We start from the raw sequence: 23,419 nt of genomic DNA, 5'->3' as shown, positions 1-23,419 counted from the left end.
GAGGAGTTACACTTTTATTATCACTGCTGTTAACAAAATATTAATAAGGTGTGAATAAAAAATTTGTATAAAGTGGGGAGGGAAGAACGTTAAAATTATTTGTACAGCGTTTATCCCAACGTGGAATCGTTCTCCAGTCTTTAGTTCGAATTGATCAGCTCGACGTAAGTTGCGGGGAAAATCCCGACGTTTCCCTTGCACTCTCCCAGCCACCAGCCGTCGTCTTGCTGCCGATAAACCGAGAGGAGATCGCCTGGTTGTAACGCCAACTCGTCGGTTAAATTGGGAGTGTAAGCGTACAGAGCTTTGCATTGTGCGATTGGCTGCACTGGACTCTCTTCCGTGTTGCAAATGTTTTCAGCACTGCTGCATTGAGACGAAAACTCATCTGGAAAACATTGTTATTTATTATTACTCTCATTTTGTTTTCGTAATCGGGAAACTAACCGAAATCGGAGTCAGGCTGATTAGAGTTGCCGTCAGCAGCCCCCCTGTCGGTCCATTCGGGGTCGGCTATGTCATTGTTGTGCGGATCGGAATTATCCGATTTGCTTGATCTGACGGATTTTTCACTCAGGGGGCTCTTCTCCGTCTCGAACCATTCTTCTTTCAACCACTGAGGCACCTGAAATATCCTTATTTTAAGCTAATTGTGACAATTTTCTGATTACATCCATCAAAACAAGTAAAATAAAATAACAAAATAACTCATTCAAAGCTAATTTTTGCATGAAATGAGATTTTTTTTATTAATTTTTATTAATTATTATTAAGTCGAAAGAAAAGACAAACACAGGTAACACTTGTTTTGCCTTTTTCTTTTCGATAAATACATAAATTACATTTTTTTATTCTTCCCAATAATTCAAAAACTAAAAATGACACAAAAAATTTTCTTTTAGATAATTGTTCACCATAAAAATGCGCAACTTTGCCCTTTTTATAATGGTGGAGCTCAAAAAACGGGCACCCTGTATAAGGACAATTTTCATAATAGATAAAGAAATAAGTTCAGTCAGCAAACTATGCTGAAAATATACTTATTACTTATTAGAATCGTATCGACAAAAGTTTAGAGATTTTCTCCCGGATTTTCTTTAGTCAGATAAGTTTTTATTCACAAATCGGCCGATATGAGCATAATTAATTCAACAGAGAAGGACCAATCATTAAAAAATACTAGATTCAACTAGCTATTGCAATTTGTTGCATAAATAATTTTTTTAATAAAATATTTCTGTTGAACAGTAATTAAAAAATGTGAATTGCATAATTTACTCTTTTATGATGTATTAATAAAACTTTTTTGCAGAAGCGATTTTTTTTTACAATTAGGTAACACGTTTGTGTGGGAGCTGCTATTAAAATTAAGCCAGAATTTTTTATAAAAAGGCTAAGAAAGGCTATTGTTAAACTTTAGTTTTTGATTTTTTTATCTGTTTTAATAACATTTAACAAGTTCAACTATTGCACATTTTGAATAAACTCAAAAAGTTAAAACTTTTCAAGAACAAAATAGAAGAAATTGATTTTTGCGTTATTTTAAGTTTTATATGCAACAAAATGATGAATATCCGAAAAAAAATGTTAACACTAGTTATTTTTCTAACTTCGTCGATTGTTTGTGAATCTACTAAGAATTAAAAAGTCGACGCCCAAGTAAAACAATAACAACACAAAAAAAATCTGGACAGTTAATACTAGGAATTTATTTGTCCGTTTTACTTTGCTAATCTAATAATAAATCACCAAATAACCAATGGATGCTAGTGGCTCATACCAATATGTCAATTGTTTTAAATAAAGAATGAACTTTATCTGTTTTGTTTTACCAGAAACTTAAACATTTTTTTATGTCAGAAAATTTGTTAATCTTTGTTCAATTATTGTATAAGGGGAATTTTTGTTACAAAATAAGTTCAGTCAAACAAACTATGCTGAAAAACACAAAGTTAACAGAATCATATCGACAAGAAAATAGAGATTTTCTCTTGGATTTTCTTTAGTCAGACAAGTTTTTATTAACAAATCAATTCAACAGAGAAAAACGACCAATCATTAAAAAATACTAGATTCAACTAGCTTTTATAGACTACCTGGAATTTGTTGCATAAATTATTTTTTTTAATAAAATATTTCTGTTGAACAGTAAGTTAAAGGGAACTAAATCACCTGAAAAATGTGAATTGTAAACCTACTCTTTTATGATGTTTACATCGAATTAATAAAACTTTTTTGCAGTAAGCGAATTTTTTTTGCAATTAGATAACACGTTTGTGTGAGATCTGCTATTAAAATAAAGCCAGAATTTTTTATATAAAAAGGCTAAGAAAGGCTATTGTTAATCTTTAGTTTTTGATTTTTTTATCTCTTTTGATAATATTTAACAAGTTCAACTATTCCACAGATTGAATGAACTCAAAAATTTTAAACTTTTCAAGAACAAAATAGAAGAAATCGATTTTTGCGTTATTTTAAGTTTGATTCAAGCAACAAAATGACGAATATCTGAAAAAAATGGTAATACCTTGGTTATTTTTTAACTTCGTTGGTTGTTTGTGGATTTACTAAAAATGAAAAAAATTCGACGCCCAAGAAAAACAATAACAACAAGAAAAAATGTATCTGGACAGTTAACACCAGGAATTTATTTTTCCGTTTTACTTTGGTAATTTAATAATAAATCACCAAATAACCAGTGGATGCTAGTGGCTCATACCAATATATCAATTGTTTTAAATAAAGAATGAACTTTATCTGTTTTGTTCTACCAGAAATTTAAAATACATTTTTTTATGTCAGAATATTTATTAATCTTTGTTCAATTATTATATAAGGGGAATTTTTGTTACAAAATAAGTTCAGTCAAACAAACTATGCTGAAAAACACAAAGTTAATAGAATCATATCGACAAGAAAATAGAGATTTTCTCTTAGATTTTCTTAAGTCAGACAAGTTTTTATTAACAAATCATTCAACAGAGAAAAACGACCAATCATTAAAAAATACTAAATTCAACTAGCTTTTATAGACTACCTGGAATTTGTTGCAAAAATTATTTTTTTTTAATAAAATATTTCTGTTGAACAGTAAATTAAAGGGAACTAAATCACCTGAAAAATGTGAATTGTAAATCTACTCTTTTATGATGTTTACATCAAATTAATAAAACTTTTTTGCAGTAAGCGAATTTTTTTTGCAATTAGATAACACGTTTGTGTGAGATCTGCTATTACAATAAAACCAGAATTTTTTATAAAAAAGCTAAGAAAGACTATTGTTAAACTTTAGTTTTTGATTTTTTGCTCTGTTTTAATAATATTTAACAAATTCAGCTATTACACATTTTAAATGAACTCAAAAATTTTAAACTTTTCAAGAACAAAATAGAAGAAGTCGATTTTTGCGTTATTTTAAGTTTTATTCAAGCAACAAAATGATGAATATCCGAAAAAAAAAGTTAACACCTTGGTTATTTTTTAACTTCGTTGGTTGTTTGTGGATTTACTAAAAATGAAAAAAATTCGACGCCCAAGAAAAACAATAACAACAAGAAAAAAAGTATCTGGACAGTTAACACCAGGAATTTATTTTTCCGTTTTACTTTGGTAATTTAATAATAAATCACCAAATAACCAGTGGATGCTAGTGGCTCATACCAATATGTCAATTGTTTTAAATAAAGAATGAACTTTATCTGTTTTGTTTTACCAGAAACTTAAAATACATTTTTTTATGTCAGAAAATTTGTTAATCTTTGTTCAATTATTATATAAGGGGAATTTTTGTTACAAAATAAGTTCAGTCAAACAAACTATGCTAAAAAACACAAAGTTAATAGAATCATATCGACAAGAAAATAGAGATTTTCTCTTGGATTTTCTTAAGTCAGACAAGTTTTTATTAACAAATCATTCAACAGAGAAAGACCACCAATCATTAAAAAATACTAGATTCAACTAGCTTTTATAAACTACCTGCAATTTGTTGCATAAATTATTTTTTTTAATAAAATATTTCTGTTGAACAGTAAGTTAAAGGGAACTAAATCACCTGAAAAATGTGAATTGTAAACCTACTCTTTTATGATGTTTACATCGAATTAATAAAACTTTTTTGCAGTAAGCGAATTTTTTTGCAATTAGATAACACGTTTGTGTGAGATCTGCTATTAAAATAAAGCCAGAATTTTTTATAAAAAGCCTAAGAAGGGCTATTGTTAAATTTTAGTTTTTGATTTTTTGATCTGTTTTGATAATATTGAACAAGTTCAACTGTTCCACAGATTGAATGAACTCAAAAATTTTAAACTTTTCAAGAATAAAATAGAAGAAGTCGATTTTTGCGTTATTTTAAGTTTGATTCAAGCAACAAAATGACGAATATCTGAAAAAAATGGTAATACCTTGGTTATTTTTTAACTTCGTTGGTTGTTTGTGGATTTACTAAAAATGAAAAAAATTCGACGCCAAGAAAAACAATAACAACAAGAAAAAATTTATCTGGACAGTTAACACCAGGAATTTATTTTTCCGTTTTACTTTGGTAATTTAATAATAAATCACCAAATAACCAGTGGATGCTAGTGGCTCATACCAATATGTCAATTGTTTTAAATAAAGAATGAACTTTATCTGTTTTGTTTTATCAGAAATTTAAAATACATTTTTTTATGTCAGAATATTTATTAATCTTTGTTCAATTATTATATAAGGGGAATTTTTGTTACAAAATAAGTTCAGTCAAACAAACTATGCTGAAAAACACAAGTAGCAACAAGAAAATCGAACAAACTTCTCAAAAATATTCAACTTTTCAAGAATAAAATACAAAAATGTTTTTTTTTTGTATTATATTAAGTTTAATTCAAGCAACGAACTGTTGACTCTTCCAAAAAAAACCTATTAACACTTTAGTTATTTTTTAAATTTCATTGCCATCCTAAAATAATCAACATATAACTAGTGGATGCTAGTGGCTGATAACAATATGACAATACTTTGACAATTGTTTTTAAATAAAGAATGAACTTTGCTGTTTTATGTTTTGTAAAAAAACGAAAATAATTTACAAGATTCTCTCATTATAGAACCCTGTTTCGACTGAATCTTCATTCTTTTCAGACTTTTCAAATTTTATTGAACTGTGTGACAAGTTTAAATCAAAATAACTTGAATTAGAGAAACGGTTTTCACTTTTATAATTTAGCGCTATCACTGATTACAAAGTTGTTTTATAACCATTGCGGTGGACTTTACCTTAAGTATGCTTTGTTGCAATCCCGATTTATCCCTCGTTATGGTAATATGGGCTGCTAGGGGATGCCCAGACCTTGGTTTACTGTCAAGTTCTGCTAAAGCATTGTGTAGTTTGTATCGTGCTCCCTCCAAATACGTTAACATCGACTTCATCTGTACAAAAATCGTTTTATTAAAAAAACTGGAACTTGATTTAACTCACGTTTAAACTTACATGATACAGTTTTTCGCTGACACTTTGTTGCGAATCCTCAGCACCGAAATTTGGCGTTTGCTTAATGGCTTTAGATAAGTTTTCCAAACCATTCTTAGACTTCCTCTCCCTTTCGATATCTTGCCGGATTAGGTGTAGTAATTTGACCAAAGCCTTCAATTAATTCAAAAATAAATGGTTATATACCGACATTAATTAATGGACAAACCTGCTTCCGCCGTTCCCTATTCATAGCCAAAGTAATATGTTCGCAGTAAAAATCCGGCAAAAGCTGTTCGGAAACTTGTTGCGAGGATTGTCTCAAATTAATAAAAGTGCTCAAATCTTTACCCGATTCAGCTTGCGTGACCGGGGCTTTGAGTCTCTCAGATGCCTAAAAGTTGCATTTTTAGACAAGACTATAAAAAAATAAGAAAAAAAAAACATACTTCTATTAGTCTAGGCCCTAGTTCGGCACTGTGATGAAGATACGACGTTAGAACGGTTTTCAGATGATTCAGTCTCTCTTCTTCAAGCGACTGAAACGTGTTGACGCCCCGCAAAACGGCCGATTCCCATTCCAGTCTAACAATAAATAACTTACTTAGTCAAAGGATATCTCAATATTAAGTTACGGTACAAAAAATTCACAGTATTTTATTTAAACGTTAAGTATTTTTGGTCAGTAAAAGTAATAAATGTACTAAATATACAGGGTTTTTATTATTTTTTTTTAGTACTGGGTAGTCTAAATGTGTTGAGTAAAAACTGGGGTAAATTTTAACGTATTTACAATTTGGCGAATGTCGTTCTTTAAATAGTGAATGCGTTATTAAATTATCAAATAAATTCAAATCAATATTTTAAATATTGTTCTATGAGCAAGAACTACATAAATTTCAAAAAAAGAAACGCGTGTTATCTTTTTTTTATTTTATTTATTTATTTAGCCAAAAAATGCCAAGAGGGAATGGTAATTATTTCATTATGTGAAACAAAACTAAAAAGAAAAGTTACTTATGTTTTATGAATTAGGCATAAAAAAATAATTAAACGTTGTTGGATTGTGGATGTGACAAGACATTACAAGTAAATCCAAAATAGCAGCAATCAATGTAAGACAAAGAAGGAAATTGTTTTGTGTGAAGAAGAAATTTCACATAAATCTTTCTTTACGTCAGTCCTCACGCAATAATAATGTAAAACCTAAATAAGCATAAATTAAATGTAAAGCAACTTATAAATTAATGTGTAATAAATAAATTTCGTATTTTTTTCTTATAAATGTGTACCTATAATTATCCAAGTTTGAACGTTTTATTTCTAAAGTTTTAAAGTTCTAAAGCTTCATTAAATTAGTTTAAATGATTGTCATCTAGTCGTCTGTAAATTTCTCATGTAAAATCAGAAATGCCGCTTTATAGAATTAATGACAGGCGTTTAGACACCGAATATTACCATTCTCCATTTATTAAATCTCCAATTCGGAAATAAGCTTTGACAGTAAAAGTGTTTCCTTGTTACAATTTAGTTGCATTTAAAAAAAAATTAAAAGAAATTAATTGACAATTTGTGAATTTCACAACTGACAGTTGACATTTATTGACAGTTAATTCAAATGAGCAGAGCGGCACAAATCTTTTTACACGTAAACCAGTTTCAAAGTTAACTAGATGAGAATCATTTAAAAACACATTGTATAAAACCGTATAAAATGAAAACTTTTGAGACTTGTTTGTGCCGCTAATATTATTTTGTAGTTGCTATTAAATTCTTCCATATTTTCAAGCACTATAACCACAACTAGGTCACACAAAATACCACTGTAATGTAACAAGTCGCTCGGTTGTATGAATAACAAAGGGTCAAAAATTAACAAACTGTTTAGATTTTTATTATAGTTGGCTTTAAAACGTTACAAAATAACGTAGAGTCAAAAATTAACCCCTAGGTTGATTGGTATTACGAGGGGAAGTTCAAAACTAACATTAGTTGCATTTTAAGTGTCATCCCCTTGCTGCTAGCTACCCTTACCTTAAATATCTAATTTTGAATGTATTTGGAAAAATGTTGAAAATCGTTATCTAAGCCCCAAAATTATTTTTTCAATTTGGTTTTAAGTTAGGGGTGAAATATTTTTTTGAAACTGAAAATTTCAGTAATTTTAAGCTAATTTAAGTTAAATAAAAAGAATTACTAGGCACCTTGTACTGAACGAATTTAAAAAAAAATACTGTTAGCGCGTGCTTTACTTATCTTTTAACTGTTTTCTGTGCAAGGTAATACTTAATACGTTATAAGAAACGTTTCAGGAAACCTCTAAAAAGTGCAATAAACAATCCATCGTAATTTTTAACGAAATTATCAACACAAAATAATAACATTGGTATCGTTTCAGTGTTTTAGCCGTGGATACCTTTATTTTAATTGTCGTAGAGTAGTTACAGTCGTAACTATAGATTTTTTTATTAGGTTGCCAGATCAATTTTTTAGTTTTCTGAATATAAAAAATCACAATTTTGAAAATTTAATGTTAATGATTATTAGAAATAATTTTCAGTTTCGTTGACGTGGTGTAACAGTAGAGAAACTTGGTCTCTTTCTTGGTTCTATAACCGATTAAAATATTTTAAGAAATGAAAAGAAAAAAATCTCTACTTTACTTCTTCAGCCATTTCAGGAAAAATACAACCTTACACCGAAATTTCAAAATGATTTTAGCAAGGATAACGTCCTTGGATTTTAGTAATGTTAAGTTTCATTCAAAATATATGATTCGGTTTATATTAGAGGATAATCATTTAAATTGAAGTAATTCATTGGATTCTAAAATATTCACACATTGCCTTGTAGGCGATAACGTAGGGGAGACCGGGTACAAAAGTAACGGCGGGTCGAAAGTATCAAATGCTCTGTGGAATTATCTAATAATCAAAACTACACATGCAACCGATGGAGGTTAGCTTGAACCTTCCTCTTCACTTGCAAAAAGCTCCCGATAAAGAACTATACTATACCTACATTATTTTACGCATCAAAAAAATTTTTTATGTTTATTCATTTAGTGTTCAGGTAGTATTAAGGAGATGATACCAACGTGATTATTGACTTGATATTTTGTTATTAGTTTGCCTATGGTAGGTGATAACTTTTGTTATTGTTTTGTTTTTATCATATTCAGTTGAGAAGTATTGAGGTAAAAAAGAACAAAACCGTGGTTGATACACAAGTTACAAATAAGCAGTAGCTTATCAAACGAGAAATGGGTACAGTGTGTGGAATGTAAAAAATAGCTTTACGTTGCGCCCAACCAAGCTGATTTAGACTACGTGTACAATAATTGCGAGTCTAAGTAGTATAGGATATTATAGTATACTTAAAAAAAGAATTTTTTTGTTATCCGTGAAAACAAATATTTTGTTTCGTTTTATTTGTTCCTTGTTATTTAAATAAATAAAATAAAATCAATATTGATTTAATCTTGTATTTTTTTCATTGTTGACTTGTACCGTCCCAACGCTGGGGACGAAAGTAACGAACAAAAATTTTTTCAGCTTTGTAATTGCTAGGAACAAAAACATATCAAAAAAAAATGTAAATTTATAGAGTATAGACTACAAGTCAAATAGATTTTAGCGAAAACATAATAATTAGCCAGAAATCAAAGTAAAATTGCAAAGTGTTTCTCTTGTACCCGGTCTCCCCTACTACAACTGTTGAATAGTTTTTGAAGAGTGTTTTTCTAGTTTTTAGTAGTTTAGAAAATGGAATTGATTAGTAATATTACTTTTTTATCTTTATACATTTTACTGTCCCGTCCGTTATCGCAAACATACAATGTTGTTCTTATTTCTTACGTTGTTAAACAAAACCAAGAATTTTTATAAACTTTATATTTGAAAACAAATATTTTGTTTCGTTTTATTTGTTCCTTGTTATTTAAATAAATAAAATAAAATCAATAACGATTTAATCTTGTATTTTTTTCATTGTTTACTTGTACCGTCCCAACGCTGGGGACGAAAGTAACGAACAAAAATTTTTTTAGCTTTGTAATTGCTAGGAACAAAAACATATCAAAAAAAATATGTAAATTTATAGAGTATAGACTACAGGTCAAATAGATTTTATCGAAAACATAATAATTAGCCAGAAATCAAAGTAAAATTGTAAAGTGTTTCTTTTGTACCAGGTCTCCCCTACAACAACTATTGAATAGTTTTTGAAGAGTATTTTTCTAGTTTTTAGTAGTTTAAAAAATGGAAATCAGTAATTAAATTCATTAGAAATATTACTTTTTTATCTTTATTTATTTTGCTGTCCCGTCCGTTATCGCAAACATACAATGTTGTTCTTATTTCTTACGTTGTTAAACAAAACCAAGGATTTTTAATTTTAATATAGTAAAAGTTATTAATAATTAAAACCCGTCTTAATAAATTTTAACTATTTTCAAACACAAGATTTTTTTGTCCCGTCCGGCATGTGTAAAAGTAAATGAATCAGAAGTCGTGGCACATTGGTTGTTGGAATTAGTGCCTTTTAAATTAACAGAACTTTATAATTGTAACGATTGTTCAACGATAAAAATGTGAGGTCTTTTTTGTGTCCCGTCCGTCATCATATCATCAATTTGTATTTCTTTTGGTGCTCGTATTTTGAAAAACTTTTGAAAAATGTTGCTCTAATTTACAGTTCTTACAAAGAAAAAATTACTTCTACTGATACTGTTCGTAAAAACTGAAAAAAAAATCTAACAATTTGTGCAGTGTCCCGTCCGTTAAAATGGAATAGCTGTCTAAGAATAATTGGGTGGGAATTTTTGTATTATTCTCAAGAGCTTATGTCCTTCAGCGTACTGAAGATCTTATGCGCCAATTTATATACACCCTGTATTATTATTTGTTAGCAAACTCACAATCATGTAACTTTAATTTGTGAAATTTATTTATTTATTTATTAAAATCCAATATTAAATTAAATTATACCTTGCCCTCTCTGCCCGGACGCAAAGCGTGTAATACTCGATATCAGCCTTCTTCACTGCATCCTCCGCCTTGCGCTTCTTCCCTTCCAGCTTCGTATTTTCCTTATCCGGGGTGTTTTTATTGTGCATGTGCGCCAGCTGGATCAAACTGCTGCTCCTATTCAACCTGTAAATCCGCATCACACCGACAAACAATCTCCACCAACTCACGTCAACTTCCCCGACCTCGACGTATCCAAAACGGCGGCATCTTGCAACTTTTCGTTGTCTCTGGCACACGTATGGCTTTGCTTCTTGCTCTTGGCCTCAGCTGTCCTCCATTCGGCCAAGGATTTGGCCGCTTTGTCCACCGTCCCTTCGCACTGTTTCCGGGTCCGGTGCTGGTTCTCCGTCATGTTCCGGAGCGGTTTCGCCGTCTCCTCCGAGAGGGCTTGGCCCATCAGGCGGTGGATTTCAGCCCGAGTTTCCAGTTCAATAGCGACGGCTTTCCAGGCTTCGTTTAGGCCGCCGACGCCGTCGCGACATGCTCGGGATAGTTTAGAGCTGAGTTTTGATAAGTTTTTGGCGTATTGGGTCTCAGCTTCGGCCCTATAATGCAATGAAAGTGAAAAAGTGGTCGTAAATTTGATTTGATGTTTATTGCGTTGCAAATTTATGCTTGTTGCTGTTACTACATATTAATGGTTTATGCAAAGAATGCGTCATTGGTACTTATGACTTAATTATTACATTCAGCGGCTCGTTATCTTTGTTTGCAAGGAATAGAATTGATCAAGAGGGGATGTGACGTTGGACAATTCATATAATTGGAAATTTTAATTTGGTAAATCACTAGATCCGATCTGGAAGAGTATTATAGCCAGGCTTATCTACGCCTACTTTTTAACAAAGTTTACATTTGTTTCTTTCTAACTGAGTTGTTAAAAGTCTAAGAAGAGAGAAGGGATGAGAAAACATGTTTTTAACTTGTTTTCGAAATAATTTTTTGGTTGAAAAACGTGCAAAACGCTCGAACAAAGAACAATTGATGTCATTTTGGATTTCTCAGTCTGTTTTATTGAAATCTGTCCAAAAAACTGTGAATTCCGTTTAAATCTTTGCAGTTCAACAGCAAGAGATTCTAAAAAATTGGTCTCATTGTGTGCTTTTAAATACTTTGAAATGCAAAATCAACACAATTTTCGGCTTAATTTTATTTTTTTCCTTCGCTTTTATTGAAATCTTGCAAAATAATTGCGTGTCTGGATGAACTAAAATTGTTAAAAAAGAATTTAGGTAAAATTGTGCTTGAAATGTTAAAAAAGGTAAAAATAATACTGTACATTCGACCAATACTGTTGGAAATCCTTATGAATTTTGGCCTTACTTTTAACAAAATTTTCTCAACAGTGAGCTAAGTTAAAAGAAGAAATAAATGAAATGATGACAGGCTGATTCTAGTTAAATCAGTTTTAGCAAAATGTATACTCTTGTCAATTCTTTGAAATCCAAAAAAACAACTATTTGACTTAGTTTGGTAAAATTTTTGCTTGCTTTAACGAAAATTTGCAAAATAATTGCGTTTCTGGCTGAACACGAACTAAAACCATCGAAAAAGGCATAAAAACCTAATAATTTAGTTGCAGACTGTGCTTATTGAGGGTTAAAAAAGGTAAAAATAATATTACATATATCTAATCTTATCAACACGTATCATTTTTCGAGTCATTTTTACTTTTATTTTTGATGAAAATTTTCTCAAAATGAGCTAAGAAATAAGAGAAAAGAAAGAGAGGCTGATTTCCGGTTAAATCAATTTTAGCAAGATGTTTGCTCTTTTTAATTCTTTGAAATTAAAAAAAAATGAATTTTGACTTAGTTGACACAAATAAAGGGTTAGAAAAGGTAAAAATAATACTATATTTAACCAATAGCATTATCAGTACTTCTTATGATTTTTGCTCATATTTTTGATGAAAATTTTCTCAAAGAAGAGAAGAGAAAAGAAGAGGGGATAACGAAAGAAAGAAAAGATAGGTTGGGAGAAGAGAAGAGAAGGCTGACTTCTGGTTAACTCAGTTTTTACAAAATGTTTGTTTTTTTAGTCTTTTGAAATCCAAAAAAAACATTTTGACTTAGTTTAGTGAATTTTTCGCTTGCTTTTAACGCAAATTTGCTAAATAATTGCGTTTCTGGTTGAAAACAAGGTCGAAAAAGGCACAAAATAACTAAGAATTTAGTTGTAAACTGTGGTTATAAAGGGTTAAAAAAGGTAAATGTATTATTTTATTCAACCAATACAGTCTTATCAATACTTCTTATGATTTTTGCTCATATTTTTGACGAAAATTTTCTCAAAAACGAGCTAAGTTAAGAAAAAAGAAGAGAGGAAAAAGAAAAAAAAGATAAGATGAGAGACGAGAGGCTGACTTCTGGTTAACTCAGTTTTTGCAAAATGTTTGTTCTTTTTAGTCTTTTGGAATCCAAAAAAAAACGGCAGTTTGACTTAGTTTAGTGAATTTTTTGCTAAATTTGCTAAATAATTGCGTTTCTGGTTGAAAACAAGCTGAAAAAGGCACAAAATAACTAAGAATTTAGTTGTAAACTGTGGTTATAAAGGGTTAAAAAAGGTAAATGTATTATTTTATTCAACCAATACAGTTTTATCAATACTTCTTATGATTTTTGCTCATATTTTTGACGAAAATTTTCTCAAAAACGAGCTAAGTTAAAAAAAAGAGAGAAAAAAGAAAGAAAGAAAAGATAAGTTGAGAGAAGAGAAGAGAGACTGACATCTGGTTAACTCAGTTTTTGCAAAATGTTTGTTCTTTTTAGTTCTTTGAAATCCAAAAAAATGCAGCATTTTGACTTAGTTTTAGTGAAATTTTTGCTTGATTTTAACGCAGATTTGCTAAATAATAGCATTTCTGGTTGAAAACAAGTTGAAACCATCGAAAAAGGCACAAAATAACTAAGAATTTAGTTGTAAACTGTGGTTATAAAGGGTTAAAAAAGGTAAAAGTATTATTTTATTCAACCAATACAGTCTTATCAGTACTTCTTATGATTTTTGTTCATATTTTTGACAAAAATTTTCTCAAAAAAGAGAACAGAAAAAAAAAGGGGAAAAGGAAAGAAAGAAGATATAAGATGAAGGAAGACAAGAGACTGTGGTTATAAAGGGTTAAAAAGGTAAAAATAATACTATATTTAACCAGTACAGTCTTATCAATACTTCTTATGATTTTTGCTCATATTTTTGATGATTTTTTTTCAAAAACGAGCAAAGTTAAGAAAATAGAAGAGAGGAAAAAGAAAAAAAGAAAAGATAAGATGAGAGAAGAGAAGAGAGCAGGGACTAACTTCCGGTCAAAAAAAAACAGCATTTTGACTTAGTTTAGTCATTTTTGCTCATATTTTTCACGAAAATTTTCTTAAAAAAGTGAGAAGAGAAGAGAATGTAACTTTCAACTTATTTTGTTGATCTCCGCTCAGTCTGTTTTAATGAAATCTCTTAAACAAAAAGGTAATTTAAAAACGCGCATAAGCTTTGAAAAAGTAAAGATAACACTGTTTTTGATCCATTTTTTTTCGGGAGATTTCCGGTTATATCATTTATAACACAATGTTTGTTCTTTGTAACCCTTTGAAATCAAAAAACGGGATTTTGTCTCAGTTTGCTGAATTTTTTGCATACTTTTAACGAAAATTTGCACAATAATTGCGTTTCTGAAGCTAAAATCACTGATAAAGACAAAAATAAATGTAAATTTAAACTAAACTTGTTCAGTTGGAAACTACCTTCTACTAAATCTTATCAGTTTTGACAGAAATTTACTCAAAAATAGACCAAATTATGCGAAAAAGCAATTTCATCGACATGGTTTTATTAATTTATTATTAATAGGCTCGTTCTGATCAAATCCTGTACAACAAAATAACATCAACTTCAATCTAGTTTGGTGATTTTGTAGCAAAATTGTCAAAAAAAACCTTTGTCTTACTTTTTACCTTAAAAATGTCCTTAAAAATAATTGAAAGACTTCAGAAAGGTAAATAAAAGCACGATTTTCGACACAAAAGGCTGAAAAATACAACTTTCGTTCCAGTTTAAGGATTTCTTGGCATTTTGTAAAAAAAAACACTAAGTTGGTGATTTTTTGGAAATAGTTAAAAAAATATTCGGGGGAATACCGGATTTTTACGATTAAATTATAACACCAGTAATATCACCAGTTGCCAAATGATTTTTTGCTTCTTACCGTTAAAAAAATTGGCAGGTTTTGTTGCCAACGCATTCTCAAAGTCTAGACAAATTTGATAAAAATAATTCGATATTCAAAGATCATTCAAGAAAATTAAAAAAATAATCACGAATCGATTATAATAGAGTACTATTTTTATAACCTTGACTGTTCTAAATGACACTTTCCAACGATCTGGAAGAACTACTATGACATTTAAAAAACGATTTACGTATCTTGGTATTATTTAAACTAGTTTTTGTAATTTGGTAGCAATTAGTGGGAAAGTATGCAAACATAAAAGAGAGAGGGAAAGAAGTTAGTTAAGTATTTTATGTTATTTTAGCTTCAAGAGAAAAAAGTGAATGGACGAGAGTTAGAGATGGCATCAATAAAAAATTATGAATGAAATATGAGAAGTAGAAAATGCGATTTCATGAATGAGGGGAAGGTCAAGCGTCAATATGTATTTAATTTCTTGTAATTTTTTTCTTGTACTAACAGGACCACTCACCTTTCTTGGAGTATGGTGGCGAGTTCCTTGCAGAAATCGCCCCCCTGTTTCACGTATCTTCTAAGATCTTCAAACCCATTTTGCCCCTGAAAAAAAAAATAATTAAATTGTCAACATTCCAGCTTACGCTTTGTTAACTTGACCGCCGTGATTTGCATACATCATAAAACTGTTTCCTTGTCACGCTATTGACTGGCTAACAACATCTGAAAGATGTTGCACTGGAGGAAAAATGCATCTATAGTACACGCGCCGGTGGTCATTATCATTATTATTCCTATGAAAATTATTGTAGTTTATGTGTGAATGACCCGGATAGATATTTTAAACTCAGTTCCGCTATGCGGAAGTCCCTTTTCATAAACCCATTCAATTGATCAATAGCTGAAACGGCTTTTAACTTCGACCATCGAACGAAATGTCCACTTTATATTATCTACAAACGTAAACAGTTTGACTGCTGTTTAGTTTGAAGATTCAGTTTGTCTATTGTGCAAGAGGCGCACTTCAAATGTTTACAAATTCTGTTTAGTTAAGAGAAGCGACAAATCACCTTTTAACCGTAATAAAGTGAGGATTATTGCACTATAAAAAATATGTACGTGTACATGTGTGCAAGTACATGAATCATGTGTGTATGCACATTTTTAAAATAATTTTGACGCAAATTTTTCAGTTAGTTGTGAAGAAACTCATTTTATCCTCCATTGAGGTAGATAATGTTGTAAGTTGAAAACAGTAATTTCAATGCGTAATGAAACAATATTGCGCACATAGAAATAAAGATAAAATTAACGTTTATTTACCAAACTGGAAAAAATAAATTTTCACCAGAGAATGAAAAATCTGTTCATTTCAATAATGCTTAATGCAAACAATTCCTCATTAAAACAGCTTAATGACTCGTACTTAATGATGCAGGTTTCTAGGAATATTTACTGTAAATTCTCGCGAAAAGTATTTTCAGTAATTAAATTATTAATCTTCTGAAACAGCCAAGTGCAGAGAAAGCAGTGGCAAGATTACTCTCAAGTAACATTCACATAAGGTGCTCCCGAAATGTTTGATTTTGTTCATTTTATTTTTTCTTGGAATCTGGCACCCGCTATAATTAGATTAAAGTCAATAAAAGTACAAGTGATGATAAAGTCGGGCTTTTTGTGTGGTTTATACAGTGTTACGTTAACAATGTTTGCGTTCAAATATATGCTCACGACTTGGCAAAAAAATAAGACAGCACGTTATTAATTATGAATTAATTCAAAGTTCACAGCTCAAAACAAATTACGTAAAAAATTTTTCTTCAAAGATGATTAGCAAGCAAACCTCCGCCCGACCTTTTATTTAACCTCTTACATTTCAACCCGACAATTATTTTCCTGCTCCACTTAATTCAATTGAAAAAATACCAGAGAATTGCACGATTCTAGATTAACACCAGTTCTCACCTCGTGGTTCGATTTAGTCGAAGAAAAATCAAAATCGACTTTCTCATCCTCATTAGTGACTTAACATTTTGCGAAATTTCGTTAAAAGTAAGCAAAATTAGGCCAAAAATCTAAGAAGTCACCAAATAAGTGGAAAAAAAAATTTTTTACGCACATTTCTGATGCAAAAACTTAGTTTTTTCGCAGTACATACTATATTTTGCTCAAACTGGCTGAAAATCATCAAATTATTCATGTCACGAGTATTTTAGCTTTAGCCAAATTGAGTTGATTTTTTGACCAGAAATCTAAGGTGTTGTCAAAACACGATAAAAAAATTACGAAGTTAAATCAAGACAGATATTTGGTCTTAAATGGACAAGAATTTGTTCCAAATTTTTGTCTAAAAACGTTATTTTCACTTTTCCAAATTTTTAACCATGTTTTTTGTGTAAGACTGCACAAAAATAGAGCAAAAAATCACTAAAATAATTGCAAAATGACGTTTTCTTTGCTTTTTTGAACGTTTTAAGCACGTTTTAGTGCCGATTTAATCGAGAAAAATCAAAATCGCGAAATTACGGTGAAACATGTACAAAAGTCATAAAATTAGACATAAAAGACTTTTTCCAGTATTTAAGACTGATTTTGACTAAAGTTTTTTAACATGGTTCACACTAGCTAAGAAAACACTAAATTAGGTTTAGATACTTGAGGTTGTTTTACTCGATTTAGCCAAAATTTTTGTACAAATAAGTCAAAAAACCACAAAATTTTGTCTGAAATGATGTTACTTCTACCTTTTTCAGCATTTTTTTGAACGCAGTGCTCTGTTTTTTGCAAGATTTTGCTAAAACAGACCTAAAAATTTACTAAAGTTTATTGTCTTTGCATTTTTCGAATGTTCTCAGGTACGTTTCTAAAGTAAATTTTTTTTTCTTCAAATATGTTGTGTTAAAGCGGGCTGAAAAATCACCAAATTTACATTGCAAACGAGCATTTTAGATTTTGATAAATTTAATTGTTTTTTTGACCTGAAACTCATTTTTGTAGATATTTCAACTTTTCTTCAACCACGTTTTTGAACCAAATTACTGGTTTTGTTTTTAAGATTTTGCAAAAACAGACGGAAAAAGCACTAAATTAACTGAAAAATTCAATTTTTTCTGCCTTTCTCGCGTATTTTTCATTACATTTTTAACGACGATTTAATCGAGAAAAAATTAAAATGGATTTTCATCCTTATTACTTAATAGTGTTTCCTCATATTTTATAAAAAAAAAGGGCAGAAAAAGGTTCTCTTTATCTTATTTTGAGCAAAATTTTGAAACAAGTGGGTAGAAAAACTATCAAATTTGTTCGAAAATGTTATATCTTTTATAACTTTATATCTTTTATATCTTTTAGTGTTTTAAGTAATTTTAATGTTAGTTTTCTGTAAGATTTTGATAAAAGAAATCCAAAAATCAGTAAATTAAGTTGAAAAGTAATTTTTCTTACAAGAAAGAAGATCTTATTGATTTCTTAGACTTAATATTTTTAAGCACATTACTGTTTTTTTTTCGAAAAAATCAACAAATTCATACTATTTTAGCTTTAGTTAAATTTAGTTGGTTTTATGGTAACAACATAAATCTAAATTGATGTTTCATCTAAAACGGTCTACAATTCATATAAACTTTTTTCTAATATGGTGTTATTTTCAACTTATCTAAATCTTCAGCCACATTTTTGAACTAACTTATTTATTATAAGTTTATAAGTCAAAAAATCAATAAATTAACTCGAAAATTACATTTTTTCTGCCCTCCTCGAATGCACGGATTCAGTCTTTAAAATTTAACTTATTGTATTTAATTTGTTTGTGTCAAAAATAACCAAGAACATAACAAAATTTTGTCGAAAATAGATTACGATTCCCCTTCTTTCTGGAAAAGTTTCTGGAAAAGTTAAAAAATCACCACACGTATAATAGATTTGTTTCCCTCGATTTAATTAATTATTGATGAAGATAGAAATTTTGAAAGAGATTCATTTATTTTGCAAGAACTTATCAAAACACAATTATAAAAATTACAATTCCCTACATTATACAGTGGTTATAGCATTAGTACAAATAAATTAGTATAGTATAAGTGATACATAAGAAAATTTTTTATTAAAATATTTTTTTTTTAATAAACACTGCGATGTCTGATATGGAGTGCATCTTTTCACGTTTTATTATTTTACTCAAAAACGGTAAAAAAATTAAGAGAGACAGAAATAATTCTAAATTATGGTAATATCAAAACCAAACTAATTGGTGTACAAAGTTATGAAGCTATTTATCTCATTTAACAATGTTTTATTATTATTATTAAAAAAATTGGGATATTTTTAAAGAGAAAAAATATAATCTGAGTTTGATCGCTAATAAATTCCACAAAAAAACGTTTTTTAGACAAATTAATTCTAGTTCTTTCCGTATATTGTGTTTGATTCATTCGTCTTTTAGCGAATTTTGTCAAAAATGGTGTTATTTTACCATTTTTTACTCAGTTCAACTAAAAACACCAGTCCTCACCTCCGCCACGAATTTACTTCTCCGAAACGCCGATTTAATCGATGAAAAATCAAACTCAGCCTTCTCATCATCATTGGTGCCCTTTTCATTGTTGAAATCAAATTTATACTCAATATCATTCGGCGTGAGCGGCACTCTTGCAAAAAACGCCTCATTTTTAACAAACTGCCCCGAATTTTCACTATCAAGCGAATCCTGATTCCGCTTGAACATCCTCGTTGTGCTTTTAAACGCGTTCTTGCACTTAGTTTTGGACGTTTTGTACACTTCTTCAAGATTAAGAGTGACCTTATCCTTATCACTGAATGCCCCAACTCGCTGCTGGGCCGCATGTTCGATCATAATATTGCTAAACTTCGTCCGGATTTGGTTCCAAGTATCGACTGCTTTTTTGGGTTTTCTCAAAAAAGTGGGCCTCCGTAACTTCATCGGTAATTTACTCCGGGCTTTGCAATAGTCGAAATTCTCCGGTGGTACGTCCGGACTTTGCACAATAACCTGACTACAGGAGACATGTTCGATGCTCGAGTGGTTCGAAGTGTAGGCTTGGAACTCCTCGACTTTGAAATCGTTTAAAGATTGTGATAGACGACACCTGGCCAATTGTCTCGGGATTTTGTAAAGACCGTCGTCTTCGTGGTCACGAAGCACCAGGTTTGGGTCACTTCCGCACTTGATAATGCCCACCACTGGCAAAATTTCGATGTCACTTTTGACGGGGGAGGGTTCAGGGGTTGCGACTTCGAAGCACACTTCACTTTTGAGCACCACATCGTTTTCGGGGGGTTCACCCTTTGATAGAAATTTGAAGCTGATTTTGGGGACGTCGTATTCCACTGGTTCCGTTGGTTCGTTCAGGTAACTACAAGGTGTGTTAAAATGATTTTCATCTAGTCAACTTTGAAAGTGGTTTAGATAATAATAATAAGCCGTCTTTATTAGAGTTGTAAATACAACAAGTAATAAATAAACGAATTGAATAGAAAAACTACTGAAGAAAAAAATCACAAAATAAATGAAGAAGAAAATGAGAATTTTGTGAAAAACCAAAAATTAGAAATATATGCTTTTATTTTACTGAAAACTCGAAAAATACGCACAGAAACTTGATGGCAATTTTTCTTGACTGAAATGCATAGTTTACGGAGATAGGGTGGTAAAGTAGTAACAAACATTTTATAGAAAACACTGACAAAATATAAGAATTATACAAGGAGTCTCTGCGAATTGGTAAAGTCACTTAAATAATTTAAAAATAAATATTTTTTTATAAAAAAGATACTAACCCCCTGTTTCAAAAATGAGCTACAATTCAAACTTATATTTTTTTAAATGCAACATACTAATTTTTTTGCATTTTTAGAAGTAGCTTTTAGTACTGATGATTTCGATCTAATTGTGTATTGAACAATTCTGCATAGTTTTTGAAATAATTTAATGTTTTTTTGACTTAAATACACTCTTTTTAATTCATATCACAAAAACTAAGAATCCTAAAGATATGGGATTTTCATCACTTTAAAAGGGAAATTTCTGACATAAATCTGTAACTGTTTAGCGCATTTCGATTAGGAACATAAAAATGAAGAAGTTTCTTGAAAGTTGAATAACTTGAAAACGTTAAATAGAACATCTCATATATTATTAAATTGTCGATCTAAAAACATGAAGTTTCAAATGCCAAAAGTTAATAACTAAAAAGATATTTGACATTAATAGTTAATTTTAACATTGGAGTTTACACGGGGTTTTCGTTAATTAACTGCGGGGTTCACTGCAACAAATGAGGAATAATGGCCTAAGGGTAATACTAAAGTTATTTAGGGTTATAATAAAATAATAATAAATTTACACCACACGATTAGTGATTATTATTCTAACCCGGGTTTCGACCCTATTTTAAGGTCATCTTCAGGGAGGCTATTTAAGCCTATTTTAAGCCCCCTGAAGATGACCTTAAAACAGGGTCGAAACCCTATTACTATTTATTACAACCATAAATTTATGTTTCACAATTATTTGCTAAAAACTTCACTTTTTGACTACTGAAATAATAGTTAATATTTTTTTAATGTTTAAAGTTAAGTATTATCAGCAAGAGACATTTAATTAATTTGAATTGAAGATGAGTCTAATAATTATAAAATTTCACATTAAAACAGAAAAGTGAAATTAACAAGTAATATTCTATTCAAAGATTTCTCTAATTGTACAATTGCAATTTTTTTGGTAAGTTTTTAGTTTTTGTATATTCCTTGTTTTAATCCTGTGTTTTTTTCTGTACTTCTCTTTAGACTAATGATGAGGATTTTTCCTTGAAACATGTTTCAATTTTAATATATGATTTGGACGTGCAAGTAGACATTTTTTCATAAACCCCTTCAGACATTTAATTGTTAAAGGTCTTTTAGATTCAAAATTAAAAAAATAGGGTTTTCCATTTAAAATTTGTAAGTTATTCAACTTGCAAGAAACCTCTGCATTTTTTTATTCCAATGACTAAAGTAAGCTAAAAAAATATATTCTGCAAAATTGACGAATAAAATGGACATTTTCTTTTTGCTGGGACATGTAATATTTGGTCTACTGGCAGCCAACCAAAGTTCTTTTATTTTTTGCGGAATATGGTCAAATTTTGTTTATTTATGAATAAAACGAGAACACGATTTTTATATTTTTTGTAACTGATATTTGGATCGATAATAATCTAAACATGAATAATAAATAGTAAAACCATAGTTTGTTGGAAAGCACCAATGATTTTTAACGCAATTTAAGACCTTTTATGAGTACAATCTAATTTACATATTCTCTAAATCGCAATTCCGAATCCATTATCATTACAACTCCAAGATTTTTTACGTTACTGAAGACACCTATTTGTTTATTCCCAATTTTGAGTACCTTATTCTATACGAAAAATAAATAAACATATATAATATATAATATATAATATATAATATATAATATATAATATATATTGTAATATAAAAGTATATGAAAAACGTTATCGATACGTGTAAAGAAATACAAGGTGTTCCATGTGAAAAAAATGAGTTATTCTACTTTTTATGTTTTGGCACACGCTACATATTATATACGAGCTTTAACTAAAAGTCGTCTATTTGCTAAGACTACAAGGTATTCTGAATTTTCCTGTTGCAAATTTTCAGGAAAATATTCATAGGCGATTTTGAAGTGATTTTTCAAAAATTGGTCTCTCTTATAACGAAAAACTGAATCATTCCAAAAGAAAAAAGATAGACCCATAATAGTTTATATAAAGTTACATTATTTCTTTGCGTAGATTCCAATTATGCGAAAATATATAGGGTGTTCCATTTAAAAAAATATAACTTTGGTATACAACACCCTGTGTATAAAAAAAATATTTTTAGTTTGTGGATTTTAAGTCGATCTCTTGGATAAATAAAAACAGCATAGCAATAGTTCAATTCCCAAAAAAGTTAAAGACCGATTACACACCCCTGGGTCACCTACTGTATATTAAAAATAGAAGCGGTTCAAAAGTTGAGCCTTGTGGAACACCGGACGTAATATTACCTGCTTTTGATTGGGAGTTGCCTATAGTAGCAACTTGTTTTTTTATTTTGTCAAATAAGGAAGAAAAAATAATTTTTAAAGCCATAATAGTATATTATGATACAAGTTTTATAAGCCACATTTTGTCGCACGCACGAATTTAGAGCACGACGAGCGCAACGACAAAATGCCTTATAAACAAGATATCATACAGTATTTTTTCTACTTCGCACTTTTTGTACCAACAAAATTAATTTCAAAATTTAGGAAATTTTGGGGCTGTTGATAAATTGCCAGTTTATTACAATATTCAAAAATTTCGTTACACTCATTTGCGAATTTATTGGAGACTTAATAAATGGAAGATGGTAATTTTTGATGTCTGTCATTAGTTCTATTTGTAACGACAAATTCAGTGACTAGATGAAAATCATTAAAACACACCTTGTACCATTTTCCATTGCGTCTTGGAATTTTTCGTCGTCGGTGTCACTATCACTATCACTGTTTACAAAAACACTGTTTGGCACAGTTCTAGTGCGGTCGTATTCCTTTTGGGCCGCTTCCAAGTCGTAAGAGCCCGATTTTCGCTCGGTAGCGGCTTTTTTCGAGTTGATATTCGGAACGGTGATTCTCCACTGCTGTTTCGTTATTTTATTGCAGATTTTTTTCATTTTCGCTCGCGTCGCACTCAATTGCTGCTACTT

At 30.1% G+C, this 23,419-nt stretch overlaps 1 protein-coding gene across 2 annotated transcripts; it reads right to left on the bottom strand.

Annotated features, from left to right (window-relative positions):
• On the bottom strand, positions 1 to 23,386 carry Nost (Nostrin). Of its 2 annotated transcripts, none has more exons than XM_008194817.3 (11): positions 23,157 to 23,386; positions 19,170 to 20,031; positions 15,177 to 15,262; positions 10,650 to 11,027; positions 10,441 to 10,605; positions 5,902 to 6,037; positions 5,682 to 5,846; positions 5,474 to 5,626; positions 5,260 to 5,412; positions 448 to 625; positions 1 to 388 (listed from the first exon to the last, which is right to left on the bottom strand). In XM_008194817.3, the coding sequence occupies exons 1-11, from the start codon at positions 23,384 to 23,386 to the stop codon at positions 141 to 143; spliced, it is 2,754 nt and encodes a 917-aa protein (XP_008193039.2). In that variant the 3' UTR covers positions 1 to 140. The 2 variants fall into 2 exon arrangements, with proteins under 2 accessions (XP_008193039.2, XP_008193041.2); XM_008194819.3 differs by having other exon boundaries at positions 10,441 to 10,596.
• Positions 23,387 to 23,419: the final 33 nt, after the last annotated feature.

Source organism: Tribolium castaneum, chromosome 5 (assembly GCF_031307605.1).
Source record: "Tribolium castaneum strain GA2 chromosome 5, icTriCast1.1, whole genome shotgun sequence".
Classification (NCBI taxonomy): Eukaryota; Metazoa; Arthropoda; class Insecta; order Coleoptera; family Tenebrionidae; genus Tribolium; species Tribolium castaneum.
Note: the sequence above shows the minus strand (reverse complement) of the source record. Positions and strands in the feature narration are given on the sequence as shown.

Excerpts from the sequence above, each read along its gene's own strand:
- Nost (XM_008194817.3), bottom strand. The coding sequence starts at position 23,386 with ATGAAAAAAATCTGCAATAAAATAACGAAACAGCAGTGGAGAATCACC. Across the intron at positions 5,847-5,901 it reads TAGGGCCTAGACTAATAGAA|GCATCTGAGAGACTCAAAGC; the intron begins GTATGTTTTTTT and ends TGCAACTTTTAG. Across the intron at positions 389-447 it reads TCAGCCTGACTCCGATTTCG|ATGAGTTTTCGTCTCAATGC; the intron begins GTTAGTTTCCCG and ends AATGTTTTCCAG.